This window comes from Asparagus officinalis, chromosome 4, assembly GCF_001876935.1.
Source record: "Asparagus officinalis chromosome 4, Aspof.V1, whole genome shotgun sequence".
Classification (NCBI taxonomy): domain Eukaryota; kingdom Viridiplantae; phylum Streptophyta; class Magnoliopsida; order Asparagales; family Asparagaceae; genus Asparagus; species Asparagus officinalis.
Window position 1 is genome coordinate 114,551,446 of NC_033797.1, and position 12,737 is coordinate 114,564,182.

Genomic DNA, 12,737 nt, shown 5'->3' on the forward strand with positions numbered 1-12,737 from the left:
GCTTTAGATAATTGCTTCCAAGTGAAGACTTTTTCGAGGTCCAAACACATAAAGGGCACTTAAAAACACCATTACTGCATTCCAAGACATCAGCAAGCAACTAACACCGGTTGCACTTTCAAATTATATATTTAAACTTGTGCTTTTATTATAATTTTGGCAACTTGCATGAAGAAGTACTTCAAAACCCCAAAGTCTACAAATAAATCTCAGGCCAAAAGGTAAAACACTCGGAAATCAAGTTGTATACTAAGAATCTAAACATTTTAAGGGAAACCCAATAACATACTTCGCTCATAAAAACCTGTGATCAAGCTAAAAAACCTATTAAAGCCCTCAGAATTTCAAGTCTAAAGGATTGGAAAATAGACCTCAGTGAAACATAGCAAGGGTGCCAAGAGCCGTTATCCTTGTGCTTGACTTCGAGCTCAAGAGATTCTCCATCGATCGATGCCTCCGCTCTTTCCTCAATTGCCTCCGCTCCTTCGCCATGAGCTCGCCGGCCGATGTTTCGAGAACTATTGAGGATAGAGAGGTGCATCGAGGGTGGGAAGTGAGCAGGGGCGAGGAGAGGAAACAGAGGCATAGGAGGAAATCTAGGGTTTGTTCGGGAGAGGAGAAGGCTCAGTTTTGGGGGAGGAGGGATTGGAGGAGGGATTTGACGGAGATGGAGTCGGATTCGGGTGGAGTGTAATGGGTTTGGGAGAGGAGGGAACCGATTTCGCCGGAGAGGGTGGTGATTAGAGAGGGGGAGAAGAGTAGGAGGTGAAAGATAGCTTTTTCTGCAAATTTCGGTTTTGGGGGAAATATGGGTGATGAAATTTTGGGGGGAAACGGGGACGGCGAAATTTTGATGGGTTAAATTTTTTAAAAAATCGGTAACGTATCCTAGACGGAAATTTCCGTCTAGGATGTATACTATACGGAAATTTCCGTCTAGGATGTATAATATACGGAAATTTCCGTCTAGGATAGTTGGTTAATTTTTAAAAAAAATAAAAATAAAAAATCCGTTTACTTTTCTATTCTAGACGGAAATTTCCGTCTAGAATGTTTATTCTAGACGGAATATTCTAGACGGAAATTTTCCGTCTAGTTTAATAGCAAACTAGACGGAAAAATTTCCGTCTAGAATAGTCCGTCTAGGATATGTGATGTTCTACTAGTGATTTTGAGCTTGAAAGAAATAAAATATTATAAATTGTAGTATTCCAAATCTCAAAATATTAATAAAACAAACAACATTTTAGAAATCCCAACCCATAATAAAACACCTATGAATTTCAAACCCCATGGTGAAATCCATATCCTAAAATTATAGGATTTGACATAAGGGGCTGTTTGTTTCACACTTTTATAGAAAAGGATTAGTATTAGGGGTCTGACAGTGGCAAAATTGTAAATTATGGAATCTTTGTGAATCCTAATCTAGAGTTTGGCTGGGGAAAAATTTATGGATTACGTATTCCATAAAGTTGCTACAGTCGTGGTTTTTTCAAGAAACCGAAATCGGAGGGGGGGAGAGGATTTGGGCGAGAAATCTGACATTTGCCACTGTTTTCGTTTTCTGATTCCTAATCCTCTCGATTTCGAACCCTAGCTCTGGAATCGCAACTGGGCGTTTCTTCTCCCGCCTCTCCCAAGTTCCTTCGCGCCTCCTCTCTCGTTGTTCTTCGATATTATTTGGGTTTCAGTTTGTGGATTTGCCCTAGATTTTGGGCTCGGCTTCTCTCGCGATCCGCTGTTCTTCGATATTGTTTTTGGTTGGTTGGGTTTGTTGATAACGACATCAATTTCTGGGCTTGCTGTCTGTTCTTCTCTCGCTGATCTTTGATCTTGTTGTTAGGTTCTTCGGTTTGTGGATTTGCCCTAGATTTTGGGCTCGGCTTCTCCCGCTGTCCGCTGTTCTTCGATTTTGATCTTTGTTGGTGGGGTTTGTTGGTAACGACATCAATTTCTGGGTTTTTTATGCTGTTCTTTCTCCCGCTGATCTTTGATATTGTTGGGTTCTTCGGTTTGCTGGTTGTTCCGTCCGGTGGGGTTTGTTGGTAACGACATCAATTTTTGAATTTTTCCCTTCGCAACAACTTGGCATCTGCAGGTATAAATCAATTTAACCCTTTTAATTTGATTATTTAATTGTGCTTGCTCTGATTAAAGTAACATTGGTAGTGGAATTATTGAATTTGGTATATGTTTAATTATTGAAACAAGGGTATTGTTCGGTGGTTGTTTGATGTGGGTATATAGTTTATTACTGATTTTATTAGAATTATTTGTTAGTGGGGTTTCATTCGCAACTGCTTGGCATCTATTTGTCTGTGGGGTTTTGGTATATAGTTGATTAGTGAGCTTTGGTTCTCTGGGCTTGTTGTTGTAGAATTTCAAATGACTAAACCATGGAAAGGAAAACTTAATTACATTTGTTTGATCAGCGTGCATGCTTAGGGTGCAAAATATGAAATGAAAGTTTCACTACTTTATATATATTTGTGGATATGTAGATATATGGTTTTATGATTTTAATATTTTTATTAGTTATTTATTTATCTTTAGTTTTCAAACAATATTACTGTTAAGTTGTAAATATATGCTAATTTTACAATGGATTTAGATGGAAAACGTAGATGAAGAACAATTGAAGAGGATGTGTGCTAATACAGCTGTGTCTGCGGTGGTCACAATAATAACATGTATTCTGAGAATGCGTGCTAAGCGCAAGAGAATTTCATCTTGTACGAAGGAGGAAAAAATCCAAAAAATTTATTGCAGAGAAGCTCACTTCAAACGTGTATTGGAAGGCTATAGTGATAGTTGTCGGTCTTACATTAGAATGAGACCGAGTGCCTTTTTTAAACTTGCTGCAGTAATGAAAGAAAACGGTTTATTAGAGGATTCAAGACATGTTCAAGTCGAAGAACAGCTCGCTATGTTCCTGAGTATAGTGGGGCATAAAACTAAAAATAGAATAATAAGGACTGAGTTCATAAGATCGGGAGAAACAGTGAGTAGGTATTTCAATAAAGTCCTACAAGCAATGAATGGGTTACGTGATCGCTATATGAAGCAAGCTCCAAATGAAGTTCCTGCAGAGATTGCAAACAACCCAAATTATTTTCCTTACTTCAAGGTAAAAATAATACATACACCTCAACATCTGTTTTAAAGTGAATATGTATTTTATTGAATATATATTAACTTATATTTTTTTATAGGATTGCATTGGTATGATAGATGGCACACACGTTGACGCAGTATTACCCAGTAACCTAGTTGCCCGTTTTAGAGGGAGAAAAGGTGTGACACAAAACGTCCTAGCAGCATGCACCCCTAATAAACTATTCACCTATGTCCTAGCTGGGTGGGGGGGAGCAGCAAATGATTATAGGATATTACAGGATGCTTTGTCGAGACCACAGCCTTACGGGCTTCGAGTTTATGATGGTATTAATTCTTACTCGTTCACAATTAAGAAAAAATTAAATACTTGTCAATAGTGTGTTATATGAAGATATTGTTTAATTGTAATGTAGGTAAATATTACCTATGTGACGCGGGATACACCACAATGCCAGACTTCATATCCCCATATCGCGGTGTACGATATCATTTAAAAGAGCACACCGGTAGGACACCAAAGAATAGAAAAGAGTTGTTTAATTTAAGGCATTCAAGTTTAAGATCAAAAATTGAATGCACATTTGGTATATTGAAGAACCGGTTTAAAATACTATCGGCGAAGCCAAATTATCCATTTCCCACTCAAGTGGACATTGTACTAGCGTGTACCGTGTTACACAATTTCATTGCTATAGAAGATCCAGATGATGATATTTTAAATGAAAATATAGACATTGATGAAGATAATGGGGAAGTGACAAATGACGATGACTCAAGTGTGGTGGATTATACTCAAACTAGGACACAGAGAGAGGAAGATGAAAGAAATGAATGGAAGGAGCTACGAGATCAAATTGCTTGGGCGATGTGGGTGGATTATTGTGCAAAGTATAATGGTGGTAACACAATGGAAAGTGGTTTAGCTTAATGTGATGTTTGTTCTATCTCGATGTAATAACTTGTATTATTTTCTTACTGTTTGCAACTATCCATTTTAATGTTTCTTAGCATGTACTAAACATTTTTACGATTATCATCTTCGACCTTTTCATGTTGTTTCTATACATATAGGCGTTTCGTATATTTCTTTTTTAACGCATATTGCTAAATGCATGCATATTATATATTGATTTTGCTTTCTTTAATAATAATGTCTACTTGTTTAATATATATTAGGTATGGTTAACAATAAGGCAGATAAGTAGCCCCTGCCTTCTCATTCTAATGCTCCGCCAAATCTAGCTGCTAACATAAACATGAACTTCACGCCTGTTCAACCACAACCTTTCTCTTCACCCCATCATACATTCTCAACATTCTCATTATATGATGCTAATTATGGTGGAATGACACAGCAACCAATGTCATAAGTGAGCATGTTAAGCAGCCCACAAGGTTTGCTATTTCCCACAGCTAGTTCTCAAAGTAGTGGACCCAATCAATTTTCACCAAACACTGGGGATTCAGCAGAGAAGGTTATTCATGATGTTGATTGTGAGGAGCATACTTCACCAATAAAAAAAGGGAAAAAATTAGCTCATAAGAAATCGGGACTGGGGGCAAGGTTGAACTCAAGAGGTGTGGCTAATAAGTTTTGGCTTCCAGAGCACGATGACGTTCTCATTCCTTATCTTGCAGAATTAGCATTAGATGGGCTAAAGCCAGACAAGAACTTCAAGACAGAGCTTATAAAATGGCAGCGATGAAAATCAACATGCAATTTAGGACTGATTTCACTCATATACATGTCATTAACCACTTGAAATGCTTGAGAAACAAATTCAATGACATGAAGGCTTGCCTTGATATAAGTGGAGCTGGGTGGGATAAAATAAATAAAATGATTACACTAGATGACGAAACCTTGAAATCGTGGTCTCAGGTATAACATTCAGCATCTACATTATTGTTAGTAATTAATACATTTGGTTCACAACTTATGATTATTTGTTGTTGCAGGACAAATCCAAATCTAAGTTCAAAGCGTACATAAACAAACCCCTACCTCACTTCAAAAATTTACAAACTATCATGGGTGATGACCAAGCTAAGGGTGAATTTGTTAGGCCTGTGTATGCTAACATTGGGTCTAGTAGGTCCATACCTATTCCTGAAGATGATAGTGAAATTCCAGAGGAGAGTGGAACTACACCACAATCTGATGCTTGTAACCAACAACAACCAACTAGATGTAAGTCTAAGAGTAAAGACAACATGAATTCATCTTCTAACAAGAAACCTAAAAAATCAAATCGTGAAGAGGAGATGTTATGTGCCTTTGTTGACTCAATGTCTCAGTCCATGAGAAATCAACACATTGTTCATTGGACTGAACAATTGGCTGCAGCGTTGAAGGAACATAGGGATGAATACTCTGAGGAATTCCTGGATAGGATTTTAGATCACTTATATGACAATGAACGTGAAGCTAGAAGGTTTTTCATAAAAGGAAAGGAAGGTCAGCAGAGGTACATTACCAACCTGATTAATGACCAAGGTTGGTCTGTTAACTAATTTGTGCGGTTTGGATTACATGTGGATGGAGCATTTTGTTGTGCACACGTATATGTTGTTGCGCATATATCATTTTGTTATTTGCAAACTATTAATGTTGCAATACTTCTTGTTATGAAAACGCTATGACGTCATGTAATTAATGAATTGGTACTTTTTAACTTTTGATGCAGGTAAGTATGGATAGGCATGACCAATGAGCTCTTAATGTTGCTCCTTTGCTTTATTAGCTATTTGGCTTTGGGTTATTTTGCCATCAGGTTTGTTACTGTTTTGTTCTTGGGTTTGTGTGGTTCCTTGAGTTTGGATTTGTGGCTATTTTTTGGAGCTTGTGTACCTCCTTGCTAGCTGGGTTAGTTGCTGCTTTTTTTGAGCTTGTGTAGCTCCTTGCTGCTGGGGTTGCTGATGTTTTGTTTAGAGCTTGTGTAGCTCCTTGCTAATGGGGTTGTTGCTGTTTTGTTTTTGAGCTTGTGTAGCTCCTTGCTAATGGGGTTGTTGTTGTTTTGTTTTTGAGCTTGTGTAGCTCCTTGCTAATGGGGTTGTTGCTGTTTTATTCTGAGCTTGTGTAGCTCCTTGCTAGCTGGGGTTTGTGCCTGTTTTTCCCCAGTTTTGCAGCTCCTGCTGCTGCTGGGTTTGTTGCTGTTTTGTTGCTGGGTTTGTGCTAGCTGTTTTGTTTTTGAGCTTGTGTAGCTCCTTGCTAATGGGGTTGTTGCTGTTTTATTCTGAGCTTGTGTAGCTCCTTGCTAGCTGGGGTTTGTGCCTGTTTTTCCCCAGTTTTGCAGCTCAAGCTGCTACTGGTTTTGTTGCTGTTTTGTTGCTGGGTTTGTGCTAGCATTACCTGGGGTCTGTTGCTTGTTTACTCCCTGTCTGATGGGTTTGCTACTGTTTTGTTTTTGAGCTTGTGTAGCTCCTTGCTAATGGGGTTGTTGCTGTTTTATTCTGAGCTTGTGTAGCTCCTTGCTAGTTGGGGTTTGTGCCTGTTTTTCCTCTGTTTGAAAGCTCCTGCTGCTGCTGGGTTTGTTGCTGTTTTGTTGCTGGGTTTGTGCTAGGGCTTGGTGGGGTTTGTTGCTTGTTTACCGCCTGTTTGATGGGTTTGCTGCTGTTTTTGTTTAGAGCTTGTGTAGGTCCTTGCTAATGGGGTTGTTGCTGTTTTGTTTTTGAGCTTGTGTAGCTCCTTGCTAATGGGGTTTGTGCCTGTTTTTCCCCAGTTTTGCAGCTCCTGCTGCTGAAGCTAAGGGTTTGTTGCTGTTTTGTTGAAGGGTTTGTGCTTGTTGACCCCGTCTGCAGCAGGAGCTGGGGTTTGTTGCTTGTTTGCCCCCTGTCTGCTGGGGTTTGTTGCTTGTTTACTCCTGCTGCTGCTGGGGTTGTTGTTGTTTTGTTTTTGGAGCTTGTGTAGCTCCTTGCAGGTGGGATTTGTTGATGTTTCGTTCTGAGCTTGTGTAGCTCCTTGCATGCTGAGTTTGTGCTTGCAGGAGCTGGGGTTTGTTGCTTGTTTACCCCCTGTCTGCTAGGTTTGCTGCTGTTTTGTTTTTGAGCTTGTGTAGCTCCTTGCTAATGGGGTTGTTGCTGTTTTATTCTGGGCTTGTGTAGCTCCTTGCTAGCTGGGGTTTGTGCCTATTTTTCCTCAGTTTGGCAGCTCCTGCTGCTGCTGGGTTTGTTGCTGTTTTGTTGCTGGGTTTGTGCTTGCAAGAGCTGGGGTTTGTTGCTTGTTTTTCCCCATCATACATTCTCACCATGCTGCTGTTTTGTTTTTCCGAGCCTGTGGGTTACTTGCTGTTTAGTTTTGAGCTTGTGCAGCTCCTTGCACTTGATATATGGCAATGATGATGATCAGCGTTTACTGAGAATGCAGTCTAACTTATATCGTTTATTATATCCAGATGAGGTAAGAGGGGATGAGATTGCAGCCTACATTGAATTGACAATGTCTAGGCGAGGCAATTCATCCTTATAATGCAATCTGTAATAAACATGTAAGTTATAAGTGGGGCAATCAATGATGACAAGTTGATCTATTACTGAGCCATACAATATCAATTAGAATTTGTACCCAATTAAAACAACAGTTTTCATTACATCCTCAATAGTTTTTGCAATTACAAGTACATGACATGAAGTTTGTAATAATTAAAATAACACAAAATTTTTTCCAAGCTAGTAGTTGATTTTCGACAAGTCTCAATTCTTTCTTCAGCTTCTTTGATTGCAAGATATATTTATCTCCGTACCTATTTTCTTTGACATATTGGCTTCCTTGGGTGCTTGATGACTCTCCTCTTTCTTCAGCCCATACGAAAAAATTACATTCTTTATTTGGAAATTTTGCACACCCCCAATAACACCTACCATTATTTTTCCATTCTTGCACACTTTCATCGGTGTTCGGAGATTGCAGTCGCAATAAACTTCATAATTCTGCCAGCACTCTTCTGATATCATCCTTGATGTCGGGGCAGCAAATTGAAGAGCTTGGGAATTTTATTATTGTTGAAAAATGAGAATGATGGGATTATTTGTGAGGCCTCAAGGTGAATTTATAGCCACCATGCCCCTAAAATAGACGTTGCTACAGTGATTTGTATAAGAAATGGCCGTTGCTACAGTGTTTGCTGCTTGAAAATCTGATTTTTGAGCCTTAAATCCGTTGCTACAGTGATATGTAAATTTTGTTACGGTGTTTGCTGCTGGAAATATGATTTTGGGGGCTTAAATCCGTTGCTACAGTATTTTTTAAATGAAAATTGAGATGGCCATTGCTACAGTAACGATCCCAAGAAAAATATTCTTCTTGAACCAAACATGGTATTAGGAATTGGACCAATTCTATAAAAGTGAGATTACTAATCCTTTGGGTGAAACAAACATTAAAAGCCAAAAAAAGTGGGATTCCATAAAACTCAAACTTGTCCATAAAATTTTTATGGATTAGGTTAGAATCCATAAATTAAATAGGATTCCTAATCCTATTCCTAGTCCTTGGTGAAACAAACAGCCCCTAAACACCCCCCTAAATGTTCGAGAGGTTTATGGAGATGTAAATTTACTGTTCCAATGTGGGGTCCACCATGACTTCCTAAAAACGGAATGGAGAAAATTGAGGATGGCGGGAAAAAAAAGAAAAGAAAAAGTTCCACCGTGCATCTTTTGATCTGAAATCAATATGGTTTGCTTTAATCGAACGGTTAGTATTTGTTGACAGGTGTATGATTGGTGGATGCAGCACATGTACTGAGATGAACTCATAGATAATTAGCTTGTCCGAGTCGTGTGGGATCTTGAACTTTTCTCTGCTTAAGAAATGTCAATAGTGCTGAATTGACTTTGATTGATGCTTGGTCCTGCAAGTTTTAAGTAATAAGTAACTTAACGTAGTTCTAGAATTTGGAGGTCATCGCCATGAGGTTGTAACGCAATGAAAAAAAGGCTGAAGTCAGAAACTAAATGATAATCTCAATATATGTAATTAGTATATAATTCTCTAATTAGTTATACTCCCTCTTTAAATTACTCCTGCTAATATTTGGTGGGGGTCTTCCCGATTGAATGGGCGGATCCACAGTGAGCTCAAACTAGGCTTTTTTGGATCGGTTTCTAATCCTAAAGGGTTAGCCTTTTGTCCTCAACTCTATATATATCCATTTATGTGGAGAATAAGAGACGGAGAAACATCTATTACCATCATCTCCTTCATCCTCTTAATCTGCGTTTGAGTTAGTAGTTGGGTGATAGTAGAAGCTTTACGTCATCTCACAGTGTGATTGCTTTCCGACCGTTGTTAGAAGATTAAAGGTAGGTGAGTGGCAATTCCTATGAAAAGATTTGGACAAGTAATCTCTAAACAAGAAGTTTATTTATTCATACATGATCATGTCTAGTCAACATTTGTATTAGAGCTATGATTAGGGTTGCTTACATCTTTTATCTTATTTTTAGGGTTAGATTTATCTTGCATATTATAATTTTGTCTCCCATCTTTTATCTTATTTTTAGGGTTAGATCTATCTTGCATAGTATAGGTTCTTGTATTAATTTAAATTAGATTAGTTTATTCATGGTGATATTGGTATTAAGAATAGATAAAGTTAGAATTTTTATTAATAAAAGTTTATTTTTATTAAAAAATAAATTTTTTTTGGAGAACTATTTTATTTTTGACATCGGAGATGTCAAATCTACAGCATGAATTCAATTTTTATGAACTAGCGGGTGATTTTTTAAAAAATTAGTTTTTTTTTTAAATTTAAGAAATAAGTTTTTTTTGTATTCTATGTCTTTTTTTTAATAAATGTAACCCTCGATCTCGCTACTGTGGTTAGGACTCATATTTATGAGCCTACTATCTAATTTAGTTTTGATGATTAACAAACAATTTATAACAGTGTATTTTTCCAGTATTTGTATTTTTGTTTATCATGTATCCAGGTTGAAAGGTTCAAGAGCAATTTCTGAAATGAAGCCTATACAAATCAAGTCAAGAATACAAGAGCAAGCTTCATTCAAATTAACTTGGGTATATTAGTATTAGGAGTTATACTTGTGTGCAAATAATTTAAGCTCAATGCATGTTTTATATATACACACACATATTTCTCATTTCTAGTATAAAATGTGTATTTTTGTAAAAATATTGTGTTATTGGTTTATGGACTTAATAATACCAGTTTACATCTTTTCCTAAGTCTATAAACTCATTCAAAAGTTTTTAAAACATTGTTTAAGTAATTATTTTGTCAAAATCAAGTGCTCAAACAAACATGTATTTTTAAGATTTTGCAAAATGTTTTGTTTTCACAAATGAAAAATAATATTTGAATTTTTTTAATATATTTATTTTCATGTTTATAAACATTTCTCTAAATTTTATAATTTTTGAAAATTATTTGCTATTTTTATACCCACTTCAAAGTTCAATTTTACTATGCAGAAAAGTCCCTGTACGTTATCAATCGACTAATGAGGATCATTAGTCGACCGAAGAAACGCGTTGGAAAAGCCCAAAGTCTCTGCTCAGTCGACTGATTCTCATTAGTCGACCAAAGCAGGTCATCAGTCGATTGATAGGCTCATCAGTCGACCGGCAGGCTTTGAGCTGTCGCCAATGGTCAGCTCATCAATCGACCGATGAACCAATCAGTCGACCGACGAGCGTCAGAAAGCCTGTAACAGCTCCTTCTCAAATTTTTTAGGGGTTTTATTTTTTTATAGGATTTGTTTATTTTTTTCTTGGTTTTTCGCTTTGTTTTGTGACCATATAAATACTCCCTCAGTCTCAACATTTAGGGTTAACTAAGAAATATTTTAATCAAGTTTACAAGTTTGTTTAAGTGTGTTTTAAGTTTGTTTTCAAGTGTGTTTATGTGAAGAAAGTTTCACAAGAGGATGAGATCGATTTCATTTCTTTTTTGAACCTTAATTTCACATCCCCATCACTCTTGTTTGCAGAGAAGTTTTGCTAAACTCAATCTCTAGCTTTATATATGTTCATTGTTGATTATCATTTTCTTAAAGCTAGATTATAAATTGAGTTTATATTTCATTTTACTCATTGTTTACACACACAACCTATTGAGCTTTTAGTATGTCATATTAAGTATAAATTGGGTTGTGATGAGTGATTAATTGAGTGTGGGCTTAATTTAGTTCTCATCTTGTTTAGAGAATAAATTATCTTTATTTGTGCTAAATTGTTGAGAACACATTATAATACATAAGGACACTTAGAGAAGTGGTTGGTGAGAGACGGGGTACCAAGAGGAGTGGGGTCGGTAGTAAATCCTAGGGAGAGGTTTTATTTCTGAGCACTTGAGGAGGAAGGTGACATGGTCTAGGCTAACACTTAGAGAAGTATGTTGTGTGATTGCAATTGTGAGAGTTATAAAAGTTTTCGGTGAACTTGAAAAACCGATTGTGTAGTTGATTTATTCGAGATAGTGGAGATTGGGTGAGGAGCGGAGACGTAGGTCGTGGATCAACCGAACTCCGTGATCATTTACCTTGTGTTTGTTTATCTTTTTATGCACCATCTCTCTTATTTGTTTGTTCATGTTTATATTGCCCGTTGTTTAATTCCATATCCTTGCATATATCTTGTTGTATATCATAATTGCTAGGAATTAGTTAATAAGTTTTAATTTGGCATTATATCGGATCAGATTAGTAATTACCTTATTCACCCTCCCTCTAGGGTACTTTCATTTAGTATCAGAGCTTAGTGCTCTTTGATTTGTGGCTTAACTGCCTTGAGTAAAAAATCCTTACTTTGATTTATTGCTAATCTAGTTTTGTGACATTTCATCTTGCTTGCATTTATATTATGGACATGCACGTTGCACATAGTTTAGGTTTTGATATTAATATTGCTCCAAGACTCTATAATTTCCCTTATACTCAATGGTGTGTTAGATTAAAACTTTTTGTTAGATCTAAACATTTTGATTTATGGAATGTTATTGATTATGCTTATGATGATATCCCCCGTGATTATAGGTTGATGGCACCGACGAGGTCGCAGGCTGTTTATGACCACGATGATATTTTGTCTCCCTCCACTTGAAACACCTAGAGTTCGACCTGCATCTACTATACACCACTTCCTCTATCACGTATTTATTGCTCAGGGAGTGTCGCTGATGTAGATGAAGCCAAATGCTATCGCGATGCTAGTGGTGTTCGTGGTGATCTGCAGTTGGCTAGAGATCGAACATGTTGGGCCACCTGATTAGTGTCAATGTGCACTTGAAAGAAGCTCATTTCCACTTCCAGGCGGTAGGTATATTCAAGATCATCCTCGACCTCCCCGACTCGAACAAAGAGTGGAAGGAGAAGTTTATTTGGGTCTCGAGAGATGATTCAGACTTGTGCTGCTCGAATTGGCCTAAAATAGTGAGGGAGACCCTAACGACAAGGAATCTATCGAGTGTAGAGAGGCATGCTCTGGATTAGATCAGGGTGTCCATTGGTCTCTCACAAGATGGAGCATTTACTTAACAACTTTGTCTTGTGAGTGGTCGGTATATCTACCGTGCCTCCTATGATTAAGGATCAGGAGACGACGGCCAGGCTAACCGTCCCTCCAGAAGAAGATGCTGACGCACCGATAATCA

General features: G+C 37.4%; 1 protein-coding gene across 1 annotated transcript; it reads left to right on the top strand.

Annotated features, from left to right (window-relative positions):
- On the top strand, positions 2,615-4,048 carry LOC109839184. Its single transcript, XM_020407615.1, has 3 exons — positions 2,615-3,130; positions 3,216-3,444; positions 3,534-4,048. The coding sequence occupies exons 1-3, from the start codon at positions 2,615-2,617 to the stop codon at positions 4,046-4,048; spliced, it is 1,260 nt and encodes a 419-aa protein (XP_020263204.1).